The following is a 27,124-nucleotide window of genomic DNA, read 5'->3' as shown; positions in this document are numbered from 1 at the left end:
TGTAATTTGATTCGGCTTTATTCAGAGTCTTGCTGGCATATGCAACCGGTTTGCCGTTGCTATTAGATAGCACAGCACCAATCGCATATCCAGACGCATCCGTATGTAAGTTGAATTTGTTGGTCTCCGTTAGATCCGGGTAATCCAGTACTGGTGGATTTATAAAACATTGTTTTAAATTCTCGAATGAGTTGTGGCATTCGCTACTCCATTCAAACTTTACACCCTTTCTGGTCAACTTGTTTAACGGTGTGCAAAGCCTAGCAAAGTCTTTTATGTGCTTCCGATAGTAATTTGCGAAAGCAACGAATCGCTTGACTTCATCCGCAGTGGAAGGGATCGGCCATTTTTTCACTGCTTCGATTTTAGCAGGATCAGGCCTGATGCCTTCAGCAGATATGTAATGTCCCAGGTATACTAAATTTTCTTGCAAAAAATTGCATTTTTCGGGGTTTAGTTTTAAATTTACCTCTCGCAATCTTCGGAAAACGTTCGAGAGATTTTTGTTATGCTCTTCTAGATTTCTACCAAATATGATGAGATCATCCAAATATACTAAACACTTCTCTCCATTAAGACCTGCCATCGCTATGGTCATTAGTCTTGAAAATGATGCTGGGCTTATTTTTAGTCCCATTGGAAGCCTTGTCATCTGATATTGTCCAGACGACGTCGAGAAAGCTGTTAGTGGCCTATCCTCTTGCTTCAAATTGCATTGGTAGTACCCTTGGGACAAGTCTAAATGCGAAAAGTACTTCGCTCCTGCCAATGAGTCTATGACCTCCTCTATATTTGGGAGTGGAAATGTATCGTTCTCAAGAACATTGTTAAGTTTCCGATAATCAACAACCAACCTCCATTTCTTTTTGTCATTCGCCGACTTTTTTGGCACTAGTAAAATTGGGCTATTCCATTCGGAACTAGTCTTTTCAATGACTCCATCTGACATCATCCTATCAATCTGGTCATTTATTTCCCTTTTTTGCGCCAGGGGAAGGCGATATTGTTTAGAAAATATTGGAGTTGTGCCATCCTTTATTTTAATACTGGATGTGTACTTATCCGTTACTGTTAATTTGTCGTCTTTCAAGCAAAACACATCAGCGTATTTTAAGCATAGCCTCTGCATCTCTGCCTGATCTTGTTTTGTCAAATGTTTCAAGTTCAACTCATTTAAAAGTTTACTTGCTCTATTAGTATCGTATTTTGGCAGTTTAATTTTTCCTACCACATTGTAATCCCTTAGATCCTTTGTTTCAATATTTTTTGTTTCAATGCAAATTTCCTTATTTGCTATATTAATAATTCTTACGGGTAATTTCCCTTCTTTTGGAACTGATATTGAATTTGCTATGAAAACATGTGGCATTATTTCTTGTTGTAGTACCACACAAGTACCCGTCACACCGGTATCAACGTACCTTACCACCTCAGTACGAGCCGGTATAATGTAGCATGTTTCAGTTTTTGGTTGTTGCAATCTCATCTCCATACCCACAAAATCAACAATGGCTCCAAATTCTCTCAAAAAATCTGTGCCAATCAAGCCGTTAACTGCATCCGGCAAGCTCTCTATAATATTAAATTTAATGGGATATTCCACAGACTTGTACCCCACAAAAGTGTCAACGGATCCCAGAGTACGGGTTACTCCGTTTACACCACTGATTTCTAATGTGTGTGAATTATTGATATTGATAAATTCGGGAAGACATCTTTTGTCCAGAATACAACAAGATGCTCCACTGTCAATTATGAGTTCTATTACTCTGCCAAATAATTTAAATTTTGCTCTGAGAGCCTTCTTCGCACTAAAATTAACGAAAAAGATCGATTAAATGTGCCTCTTCTACAGGTTGTTGTTGTTGCTGTTGTTGTGTTTGTTGTTGCTGTTGTTGTCGTTGCTGAGGTTCGGCCATATGTGCCACATGTCCGTTGTTCCTCCCGCGACTGTTATTTCCTCGGTAGGTTTGGTTGGTTTGGTGGTTATTGTTATAACCATAGTTGTTATTGTGTTGTGTACCCCTACCACGGTACCTAGTGTTTCCTCGGTAACCACCACGACCTCTAGAGCTTCCTCGGCTTCTCCAATTATTTCGATCGTTGCCCCTATAGGGCGTTCTTCCTGATGTGCACCATAGTGCCATCATATTTTCTAAACTATTTTCAGTTTTTGGAGTACTTTGGCACTCCAACGCATCCGATATCGCTTTATTTAGCGATGTCGGATTCCGTGCTTTTACGAAAAATTGTGTTGAGGGATCTTTCAATCCCTCGACAAATGCCTGAACCGCTACAGGTTCGACAATATTTAGGGCTGCCGCCTCACTTGGGAAAGTTCCCATTGAAACGTGTGCGGCTGCCAATTTAGCGGACAGGTTTTCTATGTCCGCGCCGAACTCTGCGATTTGTTTAGAATGTTGTTTTTTCAATGCCATCTCCTTTTCCACCGCTCTCGGTGTAATTTTCACCGAAAATTTTCTTTTCAGTGCATCAAACGCCTCGGCGGTTGTTCGGGCATTATCGATTGCCCCGTGGGCTGCGCCTACTAGTCTTGTTTTTAAAAATTTCAGGACGTCTGCTGGTGGAACTCCGTTGGAGTATTCCTCCAGCAATTCGACGGTTTCAATAAATATGGACAGTTTCGATGGTTCGCCATTATATCTGTCGACTACCTTCATGGCCAAGCTAAGGTCTAGTTTGGTCGCCATTTCGTAGCGTTCTTCTTCTTCGAAGTCTGAAAATTCTTCTTGAAGAACTTCCTCGTCGTCGTTTGATTCCTCTGAGTCTTCTTCGTTATCTTGTATTTTCGAATTTTCACCCTCACCCCCTTTAGTGCCTTCAGGGGCTAAGGTGTCGTCTAGGTTAGCAGGTACTGAGCCAAGCAGCTTATAGCACTGCCTAGCAACAGACTTCAGTTGTAGATATCTTCTTTTAAATTGGGCTTTAGTCTCTATTGCTTTACATTTGTTTACGGCCCTTTTTAGCTCTTCTAATATGGTTTGGATTTCCTTTATTTTCCTTACCTTAGTGCCTGGTTTATAATTGGCATGTTTTTTTAAATTAGCATGTAAATTCCCTAACGCATCTCCTGCTTTGAAAAATTCTTCCATTCCAGTGATAGTGCCTAAAACAAAATTTTTTTTTTTTTTTTTGTAAAGTAATTTATATTCTTCTTTTTTTACTAATGGATACTTCCCAATTATTTCTCTGGTTATATTTGAGATGTTCTATGGTCATCACATTTGACATTTTTTCCCCGCAGCAGCCGAAATTTCCCATATCTCGCTAGTGTGAAATTTTCCATCCATCCGAAGCTGGAATCATCGAACGAAATTTTCTCTCGCAGTCATCGTCTGGTTGATTGAAATCATTTCCAGTTGTACAACTGAATCAGCACTTTTATCCGTAGAATGTATGTCGATGTACGAATGCAACGTGGAAGCTACTTGGGACAGCACTACACTTTTTTTTTTTTTTTTTTTTTTTTTATACGTTTGTTTTTTAAAGCAATTGTTTATTGTTTTAATTGTTTTTATTTTGAATCACAACATTTGGTAGTTTCTTACACGTTTGGCAAATTTGCCATACTAATAGCTCTTTGGGCGACACTTTCTGTCTGTTGGCGGTGCAGTTTTGCTACTATCCGCACTACAATGTATCCTACAGCCAACGCTGCTATCACGCACAGTGCAATTGTTTGTGCGGTATGGTTCTGTTCAATGACGCTATTTGATGCGGCCGGTGCGATGATTTCATCCGCACTAAACCATCCCATTGTAATTTTTTTTTTTTTCACTCTACGATTCACGTATTACGTGGTCTCTTCCAGAACACTGTTCGAAGCGTGCTTTTTCGCTTTGCAACCAACAAGGACGTTTTTCATTGCACAATTTCTGAAACTATAACTTCCGGAACAAAACTCGACCACTTTTTTTTAACTTGGGCATCTCCAACGCGTGAATCAGAAAATTTAACCGTATCGAAACTCGCTTTCACTGCATACTGGCGAGGATCGCCATGCAATATTCTTGGGATATGGCGGTTCGGTTTGGAGTAAGAATACTAGATGTGGTCCTCGTAACGTGTCGTTCTCGACTATATTGTACTGAAATATTTCTTCCTATGCTATGTGTCGTACGTTTTACGCTATGCGCTGTGTCAGCGTATAATTGTCACCGTTCGACGCGGTACAGTCCGTTTACGCTTATACAGCATAACCGATCCGCGTCGCGCTGAACCATTTCAATCATGAGCGTCCACCACAATAAGCTTTCACTATAAACGCGAAAAAAAATAATGAAAAACACAGCAATCCTGTGTGGTAACAGCAGCAGTCAAACAACGCCCGAGTCCGACATCACTCAAATCAGTCAGCGCCTGCTGCTGTGCGTCATCGAAACTAACTAGAGCAACAGCAACAGCAACAGCAACAGCAACAGTAGCAGCAGCAGCAGCAAAAAAAAAAAGACTGCAATCGCAGCCGTCGACGCACTGTCCTGTGTCCTGACTGAATTCGCTCGTCATAAATATTTCCGCATGTTGAACCAGAACGCAGCAACTTAATTTCACGTGACAAGGACTGCTTGTGTTTTTGCTTTGGCGAAAAAAAAAATTGAAACATATCAACATTTTTCGCTAATTAACTATTATTTATGCATGATTTATTCATATTTTATTTTGTCCCATTCCGTGTGCTCGCCCGCTCGCAATGTCACATGTTACCACCGCCTGCTTTCAACCGAACAAGCGCAGCAAAAAAAAAAACGCAGAATTGGAAACATAAACCTCACGGGTGCATCATTCTCTCGCTAGCTGTCATAAAAGTGCAGCAACTGCTTTTAATATATATCACCTGCAACCCCCCGTCCCAATGTCCCCGTCCCACCCACCGCAATGCTTGTGCCGTGCGCCTACACCAGCATTCTCAATCACAAAAACCAATGCTGAAATATGGGGACATCCTAGTAGGCATCGTCGAGCTCACGAGCCGAGCGACGAAAAAAAAAATCACGAAAATCCATCATTCATCTCCGTGTAGTTCCATTTGTTGTCCCCGTGTCCATTGTGTGAAAATTTGTGTGTTCCTCCAACTGGTATTTAGTACAGTATAGTAGCTGTTTCAGTTTTTTTTGTGTTCTTGTTGGTAATTCTGGTAGAACAGCAGTGTTTTCCTCGGTTGAATCGTACCGAAACAACCTGCCACTGTCGCCGGCGCCGCCGTCGCCTCCACTGCACCATTTTGTTTTATGGTGAGTTGAGCGGGTCACACACCGGTGTCAGTCGGTCGGTCCAGGGTCGGTCGGTCACCGAGTGAGTGAGATAGTGAAATGCATTTTATAATTATTTCGGACGATACTGTGCTGTGGAAAGATTTATTTTGCAATTAGACTCAATTTGTTTTTTTTTGCGTTTTTTTCGACAGCCGATCTGCCGTCATCCGAGGCCGTGTAGTGACCTCGCTACAGATGGGTCTGGTAGGGGTACGTGTGAGCACGTCGACCCCCCTGGAAGGATTCACCCTGACACGTGACGACGGTTGGTTCGATCTGATGGTGAACGGAGGAGGTGCGATTACGCTGCAGTTCGGCCGCTCGCCGTTCCGGCCGCAAACCCGCATCGTACAGGTTCCGTGGAACGAGGTCGTTATCATCGATACGGTTGTGATGTCCACGCTGGATGATAAGGAAAAGACGGGGTCACCGCATACCTGCTTCTCGCATGATTACGACTCGATGAAACCGGTGGTGTTGGCTACTTGGAAGCACGGTTTTCAGGGTGCTTGTCCGGATCGTAGTGCGATTTTGGCTGAGTCGCAGGTTGTGCAGGAATCGCTGTCCATCCCCGGTACGGGGTTGAATTTGGTCTACCACAGCAGCCGAGCTGCCGGTTATTTGTCCACCATCAAGCTCCAGCTTACGCCGGATACGGTGCCGCAAACGCTGAAACTGATCCATCTTCGAATTACCATCGAAGGCATTTTGTTTGAGAGGGTTTTCGAGGCAGATCCCGGTATCAAGTTTACCTATCCGTGGAATCGATTGAACATTTATCGGCAGAGAGTTTACGGAATTACGACGGCTGTGGTCAAAGTTGGATACCAATATACGGATTGTAAGGATATTATTTGGGATGTTCAGACGACCAAGTTGAGTGGTCATGATATGAGCATTTCCGAAGTCGGTGGATGGAATTTGGACATTCATCATCGGTACAATTTCCACGAAGGTATCCTCCAGAAGGGTGATGGTTCCAACATCTATTTGAAGCATAAGCCACGTGTTATTCTAACGACCATGGGCGATGGACACCAACGACCGCTGGACTGCCCCGACTGCAATGGCGTCGCTTCCAAGCAAAGACTGTTGGCTCCGGTTGCTTTGGCGGCTGCCCCCGATGGTAGTTTGTACGTTGGAGACTTCAACTACATTCGCCGAATCATGATCGATGGAACAGTGAAGACCGTTGTAAAGCTGAATGCCACTCGAGTTTCCTACCGTTATCACATGGCACTGAGTCCGCTGGATGGTTCCCTCTATATCTCCGACCCAGAATCGCATCAAATCATCAAGGTTAAGAACAAGGACGATTCCCACGATCCCGAACACAACTGGGAACCGGTTGTCGGCAGCGGTGAACGCTGCCTTCCCGGAGACGAGGCCCACTGTGGTGACGGAGGCTTAGCCCGGGATGCCAAATTAGCCTACCCGAAGGGAGTAGCCATTTCATCCGATAACGTTCTCTACTTCGCGGACGGTACAAACATCCGTATGGTCGATCGTGACGGCGTGATCAGCACTCTGATCGGTAATCACATGCACAAATCCCACTGGAAGCCAGTTCCCTGCGAAGGAACGCTCAAAATCGAAGAAATGCACCTCCGGTGGCCAACCGAACTGACGATCAACCCTCTGGATGACACGCTACACATCATTGACGATCACATGATCCTTCGCATGACCCCGGACGGTCGCGTACGAGTGATCGCCGGTCGCCCCCTGCACTGTGCTTCAGCCGTTCCTGCGACTTTCGACTCCGACCTGGCGGCTCACGCCACACTAATCATGCCACAAAGCATCGCCTTCGCTCCATCGGGCGATCTGTACGTAGCCGAGAGCGATTCCCAGCGCATCAACCGCATCCGAGTGATCGGAACGGACGGTAAGATCGCCGCCTACGCCGGTGCCGAATCCAAGTGCAACTGTCTCGAGCGCGGATGCGACTGCTACGAAGCCGATCACTACCTGGCGATCAGTGCCAAATTCAACACCATTTCGGCCATCACCGTCACTCCGGACGGGCACGTTCACATCGCCGATCAGGCCAACTATCGCATCCGATCGGTCATTTCCAGTCTGCCGGAGGCAGGCACCTCGAAAGAGTACGAAATCTACGCTCCCAACGCCCAGGAGATCTACGTTTTCAACCGATTCGGCCAGCACATTGCCACCAAGAACATCATGACCGGCGAAACGACCTACAGCTTCCTGTACAACGTAAACACCTCCAACGGTAAGCTCAGCACCGTCACGGATGCCGCCGGCAACAAGGTATTCCTCCTGCGCGACTACACCTCTCAGGTTAACTCCATCGAAAACACCAAAGGTCAAAAGTGTCGCCTTCGAATGACCCGCATGAAGATGCTGCACGAACTGAGCACACCGGACAACTACAACGTAACGTTTGACTATCACGGACCAACTGGGCTGTTAAAAACCAAACTAGACTCAACGGGCCGTTCCTACGTGTACAACTACGACGAATTCGGTCGACTGACGTCGGCCGTCACCCCAACGGGCAAAGTAATCGACCTGAGCTTCGATCTAAGCGTCAAAGGAGCAACCGTAAAGGTAACCGAAAACTCACAACGTGAAGTTTCCATGCTAATCCAAGGTTCATCAGTGGTTTCCCGGGTCGGCGAAGCCGCCACCAAAACAACCGTCCTAGTAGACGGTGGAACCACCAGTGTATCCCCCTGGGGAAACGTAGTCTCGGTAGAATCCGTACCCTACATTCTGCTAGCCGAAATTGACCCCCTGCTAGGTGAAAGCTACCCCGTACCATCGAAGCAGCGCACCGAAATCAACGGAGACCTCTCGAATCGCTTCGAGTGGCGTTACTTCATTCGACACGTTCCGGTTCGGGGAAAGAACTCCCGTGCCCTTACCCAGGTTGGACGAAAACTGCGCGTCAACGGAGATAACCTCCTAACGTTCGAGTACGAAAAGGATAGTTCCTCGATAACCGTTTCCGTGGATGATAAAACCGAACTGCTCAATGTAACGTACGATAAGTCCTCGCGTCCGATCGCCTACCGACCGCAGTCGGGCGAATATGCCGACGTTGATCTGGAGTACGATCGTTTTGGCCGACTAATTTCCTGGAAATGGGGTAACCTAAAGGAGGAATACACCTTCGACCGAGCGGGACGCTTAAACGAAATCAAATACGGCGACGGAAGCTCAATCGTGTACGCTTTCAAGGATATGATCAGTAGCCTTCCACTAAAGGTAACAACACCCAGACGATCGGATTACCTACTACAGTACGACGATGCCGGTGCACTGCAATCGCTAACTACCCCGAGAGGTCACATTCATGCCTTCTCGCTGCAAACTTCGCTCGGTTTCTTCAAGTATCAGTACTTCTCGCCGATCAACCGACATCCGTTCGAGATTCTGTACAACGATGATGGGCAAATTTTGGCGAAGATTCACCCCCATCAGTCCGGAAAGGTGGCGTTCGTGTATGATAACGCAGGACGTTTGGAGACGGTGCTGGCGGGATTGTCCTCGACGCAGTATACCTACCAGGAGAGTACCAGTTTGGTGAAGATGGTCGATGTGCTGGAGCCCGGTTTTGAACTGCGCAGGGAGTTCAAGTATCATGCCGGTGTGATGAAGGACGAGAAGCTGATGTTTGGTTCGAAGAGTGCGCTGGCTTCGGCGCACTTCAAGTATCAGTACGATGGTAATGCACGGTTGAGCGGAATCGAGATGGATATCGACGGGAAGGATTTGCCCATTATGCGGTTCAAGTACGGGCAGAGCTTGGGAACGTTGGATGCCATCAGTGATCTGAGGATTACCAGGAATGCATTTAATAGGACGGTTGTTCAGGATACTTCCAAGCAGTTCTTCACGATTACCGATTTTGATGAACATGGACGGGTTAAAAGCGTGCTAATTAATATCAAATCGTTCGATGTTTATCGATTGGAGTTGGACTACGACCTGAGAAACAGAATCAAGACCCACAAGGTGATGGTTGGGCGAGTAACTTCGCTGGATAAGGTCAACTACAATGCCGATGGTCATGTGAGCGAAGTTGTCGGAACCAACTCGTGGAAGTATTTGTACGATGAGAATGGAAACATCATCAGCATTCTGGAGCAGGGCGATAAGACCAATCTGGGCTATGATACGGGAGATCGCGTTATACAGGTGGGCGATGTGGAGTTCAACAGCTACGATGCCCGTGGTTATGTGGTTCGTCGAGGTGAGCAGAAGTATCGTTACAACAATCGTGGACAGCTGATTCATGCCCTGGAACGGGATCGATTCCAGACGTGGTATTTCTACGATGACCAGGGTCGTCTAGTGGCCAGCCACGACGAGAAGGGTAACGTGACGCAGTACTTCTACGCTAACATTAACTCACCGGAGCTGATCACGCACATCCACTATCCGAAAGTATCTCGAACATTCCGATTTTTGTATGACGATCGTGACATGTTGGTAGCAGTGGAAACCGGAGAACAGCGCTACTACGTAGCTACCGACCAGAACGGATCACCGATCGCATTCTTCGACATCAACGGTAACATCGTTAAGGAAATCCGCCGAACTCCGTTCGGTAAAATCATCAAAGATTCCAATGTAGACTTCTTCGTACCGATCGATTTCCACGGCGGTCTGCTAGATCCGAACACCCGACTGGTTTACATGGAAAAGCGACTCTATGACACTTCGGTAGGTCAATGGATGACACCCTCTTGGGAGCAGTTGGCCACCGAGATGCGTCTACACACGGATGTGTTCATCTATCGGTTCCACAACAACGATCCGATCAACCGTAAGGAACCGATGAACTACATGAACGACCTGAAGTCCTGGTTGCGGCTGTTCGGTTACGATGTCACCAAGATGCAGGGCTCGAAGTACACCAAGGATATGATCTACAAGCCGAAAGCCATGATCAAGTCACCCCAGCTGGCACCGGACTTCGGTGTTATGTCCGGATTGCAGTGCATCGTTGAGAAGGTGAGTTTTCTTTTCTATATTTTGATGATTACAATTGTATATGTAGGTTGCTCTGGTCAGAAGTCCCTCACACTTCACAACTGTGAAGTGTCCAAATCCAGTTGTGATAGGTTACGTTGCATAATTTTTCATCAGATTTTAAGGGTCAGATTCATATCATTTACATATAGCAGGAAAAAACGGTCTCAAGTGACTGCCTTGAAGAATGCAGTCGCAATCTTCTGTTAAATTTATTGAAAGTTTCTATGAAAATAGTTGTGGAAATGATCTTCTCTTTAGCCATCATGTATTGCAGTCTACAATCCAACGACACTGCACCTTCTGCAGGCATAAATACGTATCCTGAAGTAGACCGACGGGTTCGGCCCCGTCGGTCACTTAGAATATCCTACAAGACCTTCTGTATCGTCGCCGAAATACTATCGTACGCATCGGGCATCTTCAAAAATCGAGTCACTCTTTTGGCCGCTGTCCAATCGACCAAAGTTAGTACACGTCAGCGAACAGCTCAAGGAATCATGCATCCCCTAGGAAGCCGAGTCGAGGAACTTATACGTCTTCCAACCTTCTGAGTAGGTCCCGATTATCAGTTTCCTGGTGTAAGCTTCCGACCCAAGCTCACCGAGGAACGAATAGTTCGGTGTCTTGACCATCGACGCGACAAGAAGCTTCATTTTCGCATCATTTTGCCCACTGTACGATTCCTCCTCTGTCAGGAGCTTCAATCGAGCACATGAATAGTTGTCCCCACCTTCGTGATGATTTACCGAACTGAGCCTGGATCGTAATCGGCATATTCTATTATTTTCTCTGTGGCTTTCGACTCGTAAACTATGGTTGTAGGCTCTAGTTAGCAGCAATGAAAACTTTTACCTCCGATTGCTTTGATTTGTTATTTTACGAGGGTAACCAGGGTTACGGGCTTTGGCACGTTTGCATTACTCGTGTGAATAATGTTAGCTACGGGTCAGAAACGGAATCCGCTGCTTGCAGTAGTATTATTTTGCTAACTGGTCTCGTGTACACTGATCACGATGTTCCCACGCAAACTGTCCTCACCCTTCCATCTGTTCCATGGAAAATCTTTTCCACCACAACTTTCGGCCAATTTACACGATGGAGAGATTCATCTACGATCATTACTAGATCACCAATGCCATATTTAATGCCATATGCCATAGTTTTTACTCTCCGGCCACTTCCGGCTCCTCTTTAGCTGTAGTTGATACGTAGCTTTACACTTACTCACACGAAGCTGTTCGTAAAATCAGCTCCGTTGGATGTGTTTCCCGTAGTATTGCTCAAAGTACAGTTTTCACAGGTCGTACCAGCCACCCCAGCATCCTCTGAAATGCGGTGCTCAAAGAGGGAAAAATTTCCATTCGACGCCCCTAATGCTTAATGAATTTTCAATTTGCAACTGATCTTACTTACTGATCTAATGTTCTTACTAATTGTTTTAGTTCCTTATCTGCGCTTTCCACTTTGTGTCGCTTCTTACAACGATCCACACAACAGGCCAGTGTGGACTAGATCTTCCACCATGCTAGACCCCGATTACGATGCTTTCGGGAACGACGTTCGGTCCATCCTTCTCTCGTAGTCACATTCCGATTCAATAGCACTCTCATGCAATTCCAAGCAAACTCCCAAATGGTTCTGCAAAATGTTCCTCACAATGCTGGTCTCTGGGCCCAAGCCCCAAGCGCACGGTGGCAAATACGAACGCAGTTGTCGATATGTCCAGTCAACGCTGCAATGGTGCTTGTCGTGCACCAGATTTCTCTACCATTCTTATCAAACGCTGTATCCCTCATTACAGTACACTCATCGCAAGTGTCCTCTTATTAGCACTGAAACGCGCTTCAGCTTGATGACATCCATTGCATCTCTGTTTGCCACTTTCATCGCTCCAGATTAGATGCTAATTCTAGTATGTCTTGTGCAACTGTGATTTACTCGCAGCTTTGCTTTTCTCCTTCGTCGTCTTCTTCGTTTACCGATCGTGTTCCAGTATGCGGCAGCCGCGTCATCTCCACCTGAACACCCCTTGTCCACACGCTTTCTCCACTGAGCGCTCCCGGTAAGCCTCAAAGAGCAACACTGGTCGAACAAACCATTTGTCCTATGTTAGTCTCGACTGGGAGCGATGTAAAATCAGTAGAATCGCAGTACTAACACCGTAGTTGTTCTGTACTTTAAGAGTTGGCTACGAAGTCTGTCAAACAAAAAATCAGAATGTCAAATTCCGTCGAAATGTAGGGTCAAGACTTTGCCTTTGACGTACTGCTCCAAGTTCAAGTCGTCCTCTGGTCGGCTTTCGAAGTCGGTTATCAATCCAGCGCATGACTCAAGCAGGACTGGACAAATTAATCGCCATCACCCAGTAGAGTTTCTACTTTAGAATGTCCCACACTCGAGAGACAATTTGAAAGCTGAGTAATTTCGATGAGGTGTTCAGCCATGTTTCCGTTTTTCGACCAGTGTACCATCCGTACTCTACCCTAGCCATGCACATCATCATGTAAATAAATATTATGCAACAGGCAAAACAAAACAGACAACTCCGACCGTATTGAGACACACGGCGGGCACCGAACGCAAGCACCAGCGCCATGCATACACTTCACAAGTGCACGCATTCTGCTGAGCTGGCTCTCCGACCCGTCGGTGGCCTATGTGACTCGGTGTAAGCATTCGAATTACAATTCCAGAACCAAATGTATCGAACAAAGAATCTTTCTGTCCCAGTAGTCTATCTCTTTTTAGCTTTAAGAATGCATTTAGAATAAGGAAAATATCGATATGCATTACCGATATTTTCCACCAAAATTTAACTATAAAAGCAAACCCTTCAAATAAAAAAGCAAGCCATTCTGACTTCAGACTTAGAGTACTCAATGCGACCCCAATCGGGCTATCGCCTGCGGAAGAAATAAGTCCCTTGAGCAACCCCGAGATCCGTTGATCTACCACGGGCTATTGCTAAAAGTCAAATAGCTATAGTAAATCTCGGTAAACCGTCCGCTTCGGTAAATGTAAAACGAGTAGTGAACAGTGTACTTTATACCAGAGCCATACCTTTCCTCCCATTCTCAAGCAAATCGGGTCTACTACAAGGCAGCAATATGGGCTCATTTATGTTCTCGCTGTACTTTAGCCTGCATAACGTAATTCCTCCATCTAATTCGGTCCATGGTAGCTGGTCTCCAATTCTGAGGGCACGCAGTGCTCGACAGATTTCGCTTCACCTGGTCTTGCGACATTGTTCGCTGTTCGTCCCTCTTCGTCTTGTTCCTTCCAGATTCGATGCGAAAACCACTTTTACAGGATAGTTTGTCCGGCATTCTAGCAACAGTTCCTGCCCAACGTATCTCTCCAGCTTTAGCCACTTTCTGAATACTAGGTTCACCGAAGAGACGCGCGAGTTCGCGGTTCCCCAAGTAACAATCCAATAGCAAATTGGTCTTATTCATTTCCTATAGAAGTTTTAGAGCATTTTAAAGTCTGTTAGGTTTTCTAATGTTTCTCCTCAAGTGAATTTTATCTTATTTGACTAACATTTCTGGAGTATGGCTGAAGGAGACTTGAAGAATCACCCATAAAACTAAATTATCAATAAGTGTGATTCACCTTATAAGGGGTTTTAAAGGATACTTCATTTTTGCTTAAAAACGACGCTCCTTAAAACTTAACAATAGTTTTGAAAAAACTTATGACATTCTTCTGCAAGACTCGTTTATCTTAACAATACTGCCATAAAACTCTCTTGAAATCGTATACTCTTAAAAGAGAAATTATACTCTTGCATAAGAACATTCTAACGTAAACAACTGATCTGTCAAAATGGGCGTCTGAACCTGCAGAAAATTGAAGAATACAGATCTTTTAAACGAAAATTAAGCGAAAATCTGTGTAATATTTTGAAAACTCTTTCAATTAGCGAAATCACAAAACAATAAAGATCTCAGGACTAACTGAACTGGGGAAGGACAGTGTCGGTAATAATGCATTTGCCAGAGGCAGTGCGGGTTTCCTCTAGAGCTTTTCGTATTTTTTAAACTAAATATAGAGTTCATAAGTCAGATGTCAAATGGAAAATGTTTGAAGGCACTGAAGCAGTTGAAGCATAATTTTTAAAAACAGTTGTACCGAGTGTAAATTAAACGCTTGGAACTGTCGTGCAGTCCAAACCGCACAAACAGCACAAACAACACGTTACGTCGATACTTCGTTGATGTTTTCTATGTTTATACTAGAATGGTTATCTTGCAAAAACTTGATGCCCTCAAGTAATTCAAACAATTCTTATTCAAGTGCAACTTGTCTTCTTCAAGAATACAATAAGTATTGATGAACTTATCGCGCTCTTGGAAAACTTTTCTTTGTCTTGTGCAAGAAATGTTAGTCTATTAAGCGCTTTCGGGTTGATTTAGATAAAACCATTGAAAAAATGGCGATTTTGATTGCTTTTGAAATTGTAGTCAATTGCATATGGGCGCTTTTAAATATGGTATTATGCAATACCATTAGTGATCTTATCTTTTTAAATAAATGTTTAGACATATAAAAGCCTTTTTGCCACAATTAGTCAAAAATTTGGTAGCCATCAACTTCTTCATGAAATCATTAAATTTTTTTATTAATTTAATTTTTCAATAATCTAGCAAAAATAACTGGCGCGTTAAAATTTTCTAACTTTCATGTCACAAAACATCGGCAAACCGAGCGTGGCATGAAAAATTTCTCATTTATGAGCAACAAAGCAGCTGCTTTTATCACCATTTTTATTTTCAATTTTCATTACACCCATTTCGAAATAGCAATATCTGTGAATGCTTATAGCTTATAGCTCTTAGTCAATTTAAAACATTTAAGGCTGTGGAAAGTGTATGATGTCTTGCCGTGTCGTGTATGAGTGTTCTTTAAAGAGACAACCATAAAATCATCAACACTTGCGGCGGTTTTCTTTTTGTTTCAAGCGACTCTTGGAAGTCATTATAAATAGATATCGATAAGAATTACAAGTTTTAAAAGGATCTTTGGAAATTTTCTTGAGAACCTTCTTTAGTGTGGGCCTCCCTCGCCTTATAAGTTTTATGACTGTTTTATCGCAGTTTTGTAGAATTACAAGTTTTGAGATCGGTTTTAAGCAGCAAATGCTGGAAACCTCTTCAAGTGCACCTTAAAATTGAAATTGTTACTTGGGTCTTTCTTCGCTTCAATACACCATTCTCTTGTACGTCGCCAAAGATGGTTCTTAACACTCGCCGTTTGAAAACTCCGAGGGCTCGCAGGTCCTCTTCTAGCAGTGTCCACGTTTCATGCCCGTAAAGGACAACCGGTCTATTTAGCGTTTTGTACAATGTGCACTTTGTACGGGGGCTCAGATTTTTCGATCGCAAGTTTTTGTAGAGTACGTAGTAGGCACGACGCTGAAAATACGCCTTTTAATCTCACGGCTCGGCTGGTTATCCTCTGTTGCTAGACAGCCAAGGTATACCAACTCATCGAGTACCTCAAACTCATCCCCATCGATTACCTCGGTACTGCCTAAGCGGTCCCTCGGTCGCGCTCGGTCCCGCCCGCCAGGATATACTTCGTTTTAGACGTATTTCTCTTCATCCCAATCTTTGATGCTTCGCGTTTTAGTCTTGTGTACTGATCTTGCGGCGCCCTAAATGTTCTGTCGACAGCATTCATGTCATCGGCAAAGCAGATTTATTGAAAATCGTGCCCGCATTTCGATCGCCACTCGTCTTATAACACCTTCAAACGCAATGTTGAATAGCAGGCAAGAAAGACCATCGCCTTGTCGAAATCCCCTGAGAGATTCTAATGGGTTCGACAATCCACCCGAGATTCTCGCACTGGCTACTGTACGATAAGTCTAGTAAGCTCACCGAGAAAGCCGTGTTCGTCCAAAATTTTCCATAGCTCTTGCTGGTTTACACTATCAGATGCGGCTTCAAAATCAATGAACAGGTTGCACTTTTGGAGGATCTTCTACGGGGTGAAGATTTAGTCTATAGTCTATTGGCTATTGACGGCAGTCGATGGAAGATGACTTGGAAAAGCACTTTGTAAGCGGCATTCTGAATCGTGATCGTTCGATAGTTCTCACAATTCAACATATCGCAATTCTTGTAGATAGCGCAAATAACCCTGTCTTTCCACTCCTCTGATAGTCGTTCCGTATCTCAAATCTTGACAGTCAATTGATACAAGCCGCTGGCCAACTTGTCCGGGCCAATTTTAATAAGTTCTGCTAAAATGCCATTCTTTCCTGCTGTTTGTTCTATGGTTTTTAAACTCCGCTTATCGATGGACATGGCACATCTCCGTTTCTTGCTGCACCAAAGAAGTCACTTTCTCCACTATCATGGACTTACGCCTGCACGCCATTCAGGCGTTCATCGTAGTTCTACTTTCACCTTTCGATCACCGAAAAGTCAAAATACTTCCATCTTTATCTCTGCATATTTCGGTCCGCGGCACGAAGCCTTAGCGAAATTCGTTGAGTCTTTGATAGAACTTCCGTGCGCCGTGAAAACGGTACGCAGCTGCCCGAGCTCTTCGCACTCCTTCTCCTCTTGACGGTACTTCTTCTCCTGGAAGAGTTGGGTTTGCTGTCACCGCTCCTGTTTTGTATCGCTTCACATTCTAACGGGTGGCTCTGCGCTACGTTTTTCTCATCCAATATCTGCTGGCACCTGATCCTGGGCTACTTGTCGCCAATTAGTTGAGTCACTCGCAACCCAAGTAACAATCCAATAGCAAATTGGTCTTATTCATTTCTTATAGTAGTTTTATCAGAGCATCGCAAAGTGTATCAGATTTTATAATGTTTTTACTCAAGTGAATTTTATCTTATTTGATTAACATTTCTGAAGACATCTGAACATTGACTGAAGGAGACTTGAAGAAACACCCATAAAACTGTATTATGAATAAGTGTAATTCACCTTATTAGCGGTTTTAAAGGACACTTGATTTCTGCCCAAAAACGATGCTCCTTAAAACTTAACAATAGTTTTGACAAAAATTTAAGGCATTCTTCTGTAAGATTGGTTTATCTTAACAATGCTGCCATAAAATTCTCTTAAAACCGTATATTCTTGAAACAGAAGTCATATTCCTACGAAAGAACATTCTAGTGTAAACAACTAATCTGTCAAATTGGACGTTTGAACCTAGAGTAAATTGGAAAAATTTGGATCTTTTAAACGAGAATTAAGCAAAAATTTGTCCAATGTTTTGAAAACTTTTTCATAAGAACGATCGGCGAAGCAACAAAACAATGAAGATATCAGGAACAAGTGACTATGGTGTGTTAGTTAGGGTAATCTAGGAAAGGACGGTGCCGGTGATGATGCACTAGTAGATTTGTATGAATTGGATAAATTTGGTTCGATTGTGTTTTGCCGGCGGCGGTGCGGGTTTCCTCGAGAGTATTTTTTAAACTTTATTAACCAGTGTTTTTGTTTGGAAAATACTTGGAAGGGTTGAAGCAGACGAGGCATATTTTCTAAAAGCGATAGTAAAGATAAAGTACATTAAAAATTCTGTAGATTAAATTTTACGCATGGGCGCATTGTCGTGCAGCCCTCTTTTAATTTTTAAAATCAATTTATATTCTCAATAAACATGACTGCTGTAATTTAAAAATATCGAGCTAAGAGGAAGTATATGAATCTCCAGCACACTTCGTTGACGTTTTCTTTGTTTATACTAGAATGGTAATCTTGCAAAAAACTTGGTGCCCTGAAGTAATTCAAACAATTCTTATTCAAGCGTAACTTGTCTTCTTCAAGAATGCAATAAGTATAGATGAACTTATCGCCCTCTTGGATAAATTTTCTCTGTCTTGTGCAGGAAAGGTTAGTCTAATAAGCGTTTTCTGGTTGATTTAGATAAAACCATTGAAAAAATGGCGAACAGGGCTGTTTTGATTACTTTTGAAATTGTAACCAATTGCATATGGGTGTTTATAAATCTGGTTTTTTACAATTCCGTAAGTGTTAAACAAATGTTTGGACATGTAAAAGGTTTTTTGCCGCAATTTGTTATAAATTTGGTAGTTATCAACTTCTTCATGAATTTTTTTTTATTGATTAAATTTTTCAATAATCTAGCAAAAATAACCGGCGCGTGAAAATTTTCTAACTTTCATGTCACAAAACATCGACAAACTGAGCATGGCACGAAAAAACCTAGGAGCTGCTTTTATTACCATTTTTATTATTTATATCCATTTTTGAAAAGCAATATCTGTGAATGCTTTTTTCTCTTATAGCCCTTAGTCACTTTAAAAAATTCAAGGCTGTGAAAAGTGTATGTTTTCTTGCAAGTGTTTTTTGAGAAGACAATCATAAAATCATCAGCACTTGTGGTGGTTTACTTTTAGTTTTAAGCGACTCTTGAAAATCACTATAAATAGATATCAATAAGAATTACAAGTTTTAAAAGGACCTTGGGAAATATTCTTGAGAGCCTTCTTCAGCGTGGGCCTTCCTAGGTTTATAAGGGTTTTATGGCTGTTTTATCGCAGTTTTGTAGAATTACAAGTCTTATGATCGGTTTTAATGAGCAAATACTGGAAACCTCTTCAAGTGCATCTTAAAATTGAATTTGTTACTTGGGAAGTCAACTTCCACCTGATCGCCCCATCCAGCACGTGAAGCCTCTATTCCAGTGGCCGGTAGGATTCTTGAATAGAGCAATTTTCACTGCACAGTCGTCTGGCATCCTTCCGAAGTGACTGTGCCACCGTAGCCTCCCGACTTTCGCCAGGTACACGATGGAAATCACTCCAAGCGGTGCCTACAGCTTGTGATTCATACGCCTCTGCCGCTCTCCACTTTTGATTTGTAGTCCGTCAAAAATAAATCGCAACACCTTTCGTTTTGTACGTCGCCTGCTTCGTTGCGGCGATGTGTGCTCCTTGATCGAAGCGCCTTACGGAGTGAAAATTGAACCCGGATTTCCAGCTTCTGCCATTCGGCGCGTTTACTCAGGAACTTCTTTCTGTCATATATTTGATTTTTTACGCATTGTCCTGTAACCCAATGTTTATAGTCTCCATTTTTAGTCACCAAGTTTCTAGTAGGTAATGATTTAATGAAGGTCATCTGCGAATGGTAAGATTTGGTTGCTTTTGCCGAAGATAGTTTCTCTCATTTCTATGCCCGGATCACATCTTCAATAGCGATGATAAATAACATACAGAACAGTCCAACCAACTGCCCAATCAGGTCCGATGTACGATGCTGGTTTAACAAGCCAATCGTCGTATGTTCGAATCTCGGGTTGGGCGGTGCTGATAGATAGAGTCGGTAGTCTCCAGGATAGCTTTGATTAGCCGCGTCAGTTTATCCGGAAAGCTCTTCCCGTAACTGCTCGTACTCGACTGTATCGTATACTGCCCAGAAATCCACGAAAACATACGGCCCGACACTTCAGGAGGTTTTCCACATTCGCATACATACTGGACCTGTATCCGACAGCAATTAGAGGACTTTAAACCGTTCCAGTTTATCAGTGAAAAGTTCTGGTCCACCATTTTTGTCTTGCAGTAAGTCAACAACAAAATCCACACGGTTTTCCAATTTTTGCGATTTCCGGCCCAACGAGTATTTCACTCTTGCGACGCCGGGTCTACAATCGCTCCAGCAGACTGAAACGTTACGAGAAAGAATAGCGAGAAAAGTCAACGAAACCAAGTAATAGAAGAAATGTAAAAATTCAACGAAATGAAAAAAAATTCCGCTTGTTTCCATACTTCTGGTCTTTATTCAAGACAGGAACTGGAAAAAAGTAGTAGATCTCACACTTGATGGCTCCCTAAAGTCTGTTTTGTTTATTGGTAACCACGGCTTACAGTCCAACTTCATCGACTACTACGATCTTCATCGGTTGCTATCTCACACTTAGCACTACCTTTCCAGTTTTGTTTTCGTTTCAAAATGCCGTCTGTATTTTGACATTTTGTTGCAAATTTCAAATATTTGCTACAAAGAAGTAGCTGTTTGCCCTGTCCTGTCCTGTCCATGTTCTTGTTAGGAAGTTTCCGGTGTTATCGAACTATTCGGAATTTCACTTCCTTACACAGCAATTGCAGCTCGTAACTTGAGACCTCAAAAATAAAATTATCAACAGTAGGTACATGATTGAACTGATTCGACTTTTTTTCCTTCCCACAGGTTGACGAACGATTCTCGGACTTTGGTTTCGTACCGAAACCCCTGCTGAAAATGGAGCTGAAAACGAGAAACCTTCTCCCGAGGGTGGCCTACCGGCGGGGAGTGTTTGGCGAGGGCGTTCTGATTTCCCGTATCGACGGTCGTGCTCTGGTTAGTGTCGTCGACGGATCCAACAGTGTCGTGCAGGATGTCGTTTCGTCCGTGTTCAACAGTTCCTACTTCCTGGATTTGCACTTTAGCATCCATGATCAGGACGTTTTCTACTTTGTGAAAGACAATATCATGAAGTTGCGCGATGATACGGAGGAACTGCGTCGATTGGGAGGAATGTTTAACGTTTCAACGCATGAAATTAACGATCATGCTGGTTCGAATGGTAAGGAACTTCGCCTGCACGGACCGGACGCGGTTGTGATTATTAAGTACGGCGTCGATCCCGAGCAGGAGCGACATCGAATTCTGAAGCATGCCCACAAGCGAGCCGTTGAAAGGGCTTGGGAACTCGAAAAGCAACTGGTCGCCGCCGGCTTCCAGGGCCGAGGCGACTGGACCGAGGAGGAAAAGGAGGAACTAATCTCGCACGGTGACGTTGACGGTTGGGTCGGTGTGGACATTCACAGCATACACAAGTACCCGCAGCTGGCGGACGACCCCGGCAATGTAGCATTCCAGCGCGACTCGAAACGAAAGCGGCGGAAGAGCGGCAGCCACAAAACGCTGCGTCAGCACAGGCACGAAAGCTCGTGAAACGCCAGCGCTCCTCCGCTAGTGCAATCTCTATCCGATCTGTGAAGCTTTCCAAAACAAGACAAAACAAAACAAAAAAAAATCAAGCAAAACATACACACAAACACACAGAAGCGGCAAAAGAAATCAAGTAAATTTCATAGAATGCTCTCTCTTTTAAGGAAAGTCTTTCTCCGAGAACTGATTTGAAGAAAGAGAAGATAAATATTAGGAATATTGTGATACATAGATTTATTTTGGATTATTTTCATAGGATTAAAAGTAAAATTTGAAAATGATAGGAGGAACCGTGGCAAGTTTTCTACGCTCGAGCAAGCTCTTTCTCATTCGAGTCGCGACGGAACACATTCAAAAAAAGCAGAATGATAATATCAGTACAGAGACAAAAATGAATGAAAACAAACAAACTACATATTTTTATAGTAGATGCACAACCCAAACCAAACCTCCATCAACAGCAGCAGACGAGAGATCTGGCTAAGCGTCAGATAATAAGTAGAAAAGTATGGTTTCCGCCATGTTGTGAATGTCATCGTATTTTCCAACCCGTACACCGACCCTTCATCAGCATCATACATCAAAGCATCAGCAAAGAAAAAACGTAAAACACAATAACCGATAACTGTTAGAGAAATTGTGCAACCAAAATAATCAATCCTTTTTGCAAAGAAAAGACAAATATAATCGTAAACAAAAGCATACATTAAACGCTGAAAATCAAAAAACTGTTTCACAAACAAACAAACAAACATTCACAAGTAACACACACACATTCTAAACACAGAAAAAACAACTCTCACACACTCACATTAAGACAAACTGAAATAAACAATTCATTATTCGTCACGTAGAAAGCAACCGGAAGGGGGACAAACGAAACTATCATTTTATACATTTTTCCAATGACTCCCAGGATGAGATTGGGCCCGGCCCCGGCCCGGCTCGGGCAAACAGAAGCGAAAAAAAAAACACCGGAAACAGCCCTCTAAAATAGCGAAGAATGTAGTTAATTAGATGACAATTAAATGTGAACATTGTGGATGTCTTTTAGCAGTTAAGCAAGCGCAAAGAGCAAAGTACATTTTAAGCAGAACCGAAGAACGAACGAACGAATACGGACAGACAGACAGTCAGTCGAGTTGCTAGTGGGAAAAAAACCTGTAGAAAAAATATAGAAACAGAAGAGTAAAAAAACAGAATTTGGTGTTGTGCAAACAGTGCCATTCAACTAGTCGATATGTCTTTAATGACAGCTGAGAAAAATAAAAAAAATCAAGTGGAAATAATAACACTTGTTACATACATTACCGGAGACAACTCAGAACATGGTCGTGGAGATATTTTTACTAGAACAACAGCAAACAAAAAAAAAAAAAAAGAATCTTTATGATATTCAAACAAACAAAAAAGAATGATTAGGGATAAAGGAAGCGGGAAAAAAGGGTTGAATACTCGGAGTAAAGAGAGTAAAATGAGTAAAATTATTGTAGAGAACAAAACAAAACAAAAATTAGTAAGGTGCCATAGAAAGGGGAAGACAGGTCGGCTGTCTTTGCCGGCCGGTAAAGGATCATCGTCGAAATAAGTGAACAGAAAACAAAAATATCCTTATTAGTAGGTGACACTCACACAACTGTACAGTATAAATTAGTCGATAGGCAGAAAGCAGCAGGACAGACGATGACCGCGCGATATTACGTAATAGGCAAATCTTGTTCTTCTTCTTCTGCTTGATTTTACCGACTGTAGCTAGCTGTAGCTGCGCACGGTTGCAGCTGTCCGGCGGCCTGTAGCAAAACAGAAAATCCTCCCCCTCAAAGGTTAGGAAAAAAAAAGAAAATCCCACACCTGTCGGTGCGAAGTGACACCACGCTTCTAGTAGGCCATGCGTTTTGTTTTTTATTTGTTAAAATTTTGCAGCACCGAAGCATAGGGCAGTTTTGTGTTTCGATTCAGAATCGAGCTTAAAAACGATGGCAAAAGTTGGTGAAACTTCCACCGAACCCCAGTGTGTGTGTGTGTGAAAAACGGAGGAAAAAACAAATAAATCACATAAATCCGTCTTGCTTCCTGGTTTTAAAAGTGAAAAATTAGAAGAAACATTCTCTCTGGTAAGTGTCGATTTGACAGCAAACAAAAACAAATAGAGATTAAACCATACTCAAAAGGTTGACTCAAAACAAACTCAAAACCATACTTGAACGATGAATTCTCTCTCTATCTCTCTCTATTCTTGGCTTCTACAGGGTATTTGTGATAAAATCGAACAGAGAACAAAAAAAAAACTTAAGAGACGAATCATACAATACTCACACGCAGGATGAATGAACAATACCAAAAACCAAAAAAAAAATCGGAAAACGTAACAACAACAATAGATAGCTTTTCGTTTGATTTTCTTGAGCCTTAGTTACAGCTTCCAACACATGACACAGAACCTCTCAGAACACTTTCACACTCAGTACCGATACTCGCTCATACTCGAACTTTCTCTGTCTTTCTTATTTTTCGAAAGGCGAAAGCTTCGAACCGGTAGTAGACACGCGCTTACAGATTTTCCTCTCGTTCATGTTTATATTTTTTTTATTTACCTTTCTCGAATGGCAAGAACTCTAGGTGTAGCACATACAACAACAGTACATAGCAGTAGTCAAAGAATTTTTATTTACCACCGCTTTCCCGGAAGCTAACGGGAGCGAGCGGAAACAATAGTTGCCACACACAATAGTTTTTGACCGCCAGTAAAACAACAAAATATAGTGCACAGGAAAACCGACACACAACAACAACATGGTCGCGGTTGGTTTTATGGTTCCATCACGGAACAACCAAGCTGCGCGGTAGCGCAAACGTCCCTCGTTTTCCATCCCCTTGTCCTGATCCCCTTTCCCGGCACTTCTTATTAGATTACACTAGTGAAGGTAGTAGAAATTTGTAGAAATGAAAAAAATGAATCTGCGAAAAAAAAACAACAACCCAAAAGCAATAAGAGGAATGACAAGAAATGAAAAGCGCAAATCGAAACCATAGCAACCCACTAACACTATTTTGACTTTTTCTGTTTCACTGCTGTAACCCGATGGTTACTGCGTTTCGATTTTGTTTAAAATTTTCTGCACAAATCGGGCAGATTTTTCCAATTTTTCGTTGCAAAACAATCGCTAACAAAAAAAGCATCATAAGAAAAACCCAACCCAACCGACGATACGAAATTGTGCAATCAAATTATTATCCTACACAACACGCAAAGTAGACGTTGCGAAAAGGTGTGTGTGCTCCTTTTTTGTGAAGGACGAAAAAAAACTGCTATACTTTTTGACTATTGGTTAAGATTTGATCTAAACAAATGGCTGAAATTTGTAAAACTTGTACATAAACAAATAACTTGTTTGTCGATAGCAGCAACCTGTGTATTTATTGTTTTCCTTTCTCTCTATATTGTCAACGCATACGACGCGCCCATGACTCTTTTTTTTAACGCTATTTAGTAAGTTCCATTTGAAAAGAGATGGCATTATATCCAACGTTTCTCGTTGAGTTTGTTGTAAATACGGAGAATCTCGTGAGTCACACACCACGCCACTCCGAGAATCTCCACTGATTCAAAGGTTAATTAAGCATTACTATAATACAGTAAAAAAATCCTAACCCTAACCTTCCTGTTCCCCAACCCCCCTAACATACCGTTTTGTATATTATACTTTTCCCACCCTTCCCACCTTATCACCCCTAAAATTAATCTAAGAACTGTAGTAGGACTGGAAAATCAAAGTTTTTAAAGTTTAACCGGCGGGCAGAAGTCGTCGTCGTCGTCGTCGCTTGTAATCAAAGCAAGACGTAGAAAAAATTTACAACAAAATGACTGGGTTTTGTGTGATCTGCTTGAAAACAGCAGCATCAAAAACACGAAAAATAAAACCAGTAAGTGAAAAAAAACGTAAGAAGCAAACGACGACGAAACAGGCGGAAGCGAGTGAATAACTTTTTATTTTCTTTTGTAAAATACTAAAAACCGAAGAAGGGCAAACCCGTATATACATAGTAAGGCAAGGCAAGTGACAAGAAACAAAAAAAAAAAAAATGCAGCCCCGATGAATGGTGGTGAATCTCTAGTGCGTAAATAAATTGACTGCCGAACAGTACGTTCGTTACTCGACGTAGGCGGCAGCAGCAGCAGTAAAAGCTGCTGGCGAGAAGCAAACAAAAACTTGTAAAAATGACGAAAAAAAAACACACATTAAAAGTAGTGCGCGATGGGAAGCAGAGAATGAAAACCGAAAAGCAACAATATTATTACGATTATTATTAATTATTATTATTCATGAGAAAACTAAAATGATGAAAGATAAATAAAAATATTTAAAAAAAATCTCGCAGACTTTATATTCTTCGGCTTTGATATCACCACCATTCAATGCACTTTCATTATGGAATGGATTACAGTGCGCCTCCATCTGGAGGCGTGTAGAACACACTGATGGAGACAAATGGTTATTTTCTTCCTAAGGTGCTCCTTGATTGTTTAAAAATAAAAAAATCTTCTCTTTTACATTACATTTCGATTCTATATCCGCTTATTTTGATTCTAAAACTAAAATTTGTTTATGAAGAACAACTGGTGCAAGTTTCGTCAAAATATTCCACCACGTTGAGGAGCAGTACAGAATAGAACTTGAACGATGTAACTTGCATAAGGACCTGGAATTTCCAGGAAATGGTCTGGATCAAAGTTGCCGAAGCGCTAAAAATGCCACAATCAACCGTGCGTAAAATTCTGAAGGGCTATATGAGGAGAATCTAGGTGTGGAACGACGGCAAAGAACTTTCAAGAAACCGAAATTAGGGACCGAGAGCTGAGGAAGATATTGAGGTGCGTTAAGTCCAATCCTAGCATCTCCATCCGGGACATGACTAGATCTAGAAGGTACGATGCCATCCTCGCTCGAGAAGACTATAGGTCTTACCGTGCCAGTAAACATCCGAATCGGCACTTGAAGCCGAATTTAACAGCCAAGACGCGTGCTAAACGTTTGTATGAGCAAGTTTTGAGGAAACTCAACGGATATATTTTGATGGACGGCAAAACCTACGTCGTCAAAATGGATTTCAAGCAACTTTTTGGTCAAAAATTTTGCAATACTGATAAATCCGCAAAGAAGGCCATGATCTGGTAATGAATATGTAGCTGTGAACTGCAGACTGAGCCTTTCACGATTTCCTCAATAAAGCATTTTCCGGAGTCTCGAACCATTCAAATGTTTTTGGCCAATTGACAAACAATGACTTTGACGAAGCGGGACGACAGTCAACAGCACTAAAGAAATGCATTCAAAGTGAAAGAAACATGCTGATTCAGTCGCATCTCCAACTGTGCAGGGTATTCACCTTTTCCCATTTTTTATGTAAAACTTTGAGCAAAATGACTTTTTTTAAGCAGTGATTCTCTACGCAATGTAAAACTACTTTGGCATATCGAGAAAGCATTTATACAATATATGTATAGCAAAGTTTTTCTTAACAGTGTTGCCAGCTTTTCAGTTTTTTGTTTGATTTATAGCACTAGATGAGGAAATGTTACTTTAAAAAGTCGTAAAATGTACGTTAGTTGTTTGATCATAGCCTTGTAAAATGTTTTTCATCTCGCTAATAGACATGAGCTCTTACCTTCCTTGTTTATGGCGTTTATTATTGCTAGGAGACTAATATTCCCTTAATTAATGTAAATAATCATGCGGGAAACTGAAAAGTTGGCAACACTGTTGAGAAAAACCTTTTTATATACTGTATAAATGCATTTCCGATATGCCAAAGTATTTTTATATTGTGTAGAGAATTACTGCTTCAAAAAAAAGTTATTTTGCTCTTAGTTTTACATTAAAAATGGGGAGTTGCTTGCTTTAAAACGCTGTATCT

General features: G+C 42.4%; 1 protein-coding gene across 2 annotated transcripts in view; it reads left to right on the top strand.

Annotated features, from left to right (window-relative positions):
• The window catches only part of LOC128738285 (teneurin-m), a 391,328-nt gene extending 365,797 nt beyond the window's left edge, over window positions 1-25,531 (top strand). For both annotated transcript variants that reach the window (XM_053833300.1, XM_053833301.1), the window contains 2 exons: window positions 5,426-10,262; window positions 20,465-25,531. In XM_053833300.1, coding sequence (XP_053689275.1) covers window positions 5,426-10,262; window positions 20,465-21,211 — 5,584 coding nt within the window. In that variant the 3' untranslated portion in view covers window positions 21,212-25,531. The remainder of the gene's footprint in view (window positions 1-5,425; window positions 10,263-20,464) is intronic.
• The last annotated feature ends 1,593 nt before the right edge of the window (window positions 25,532-27,124 follow it).

This window comes from Sabethes cyaneus, chromosome 2 (assembly GCF_943734655.1).
Source record: "Sabethes cyaneus chromosome 2, idSabCyanKW18_F2, whole genome shotgun sequence".
Lineage (NCBI taxonomy): Eukaryota > Metazoa > Arthropoda > Insecta > Diptera > Culicidae > Sabethes > Sabethes cyaneus.
Note: the sequence above shows the minus strand (reverse complement) of the source record. Positions and strands in the feature narration are given on the sequence as shown.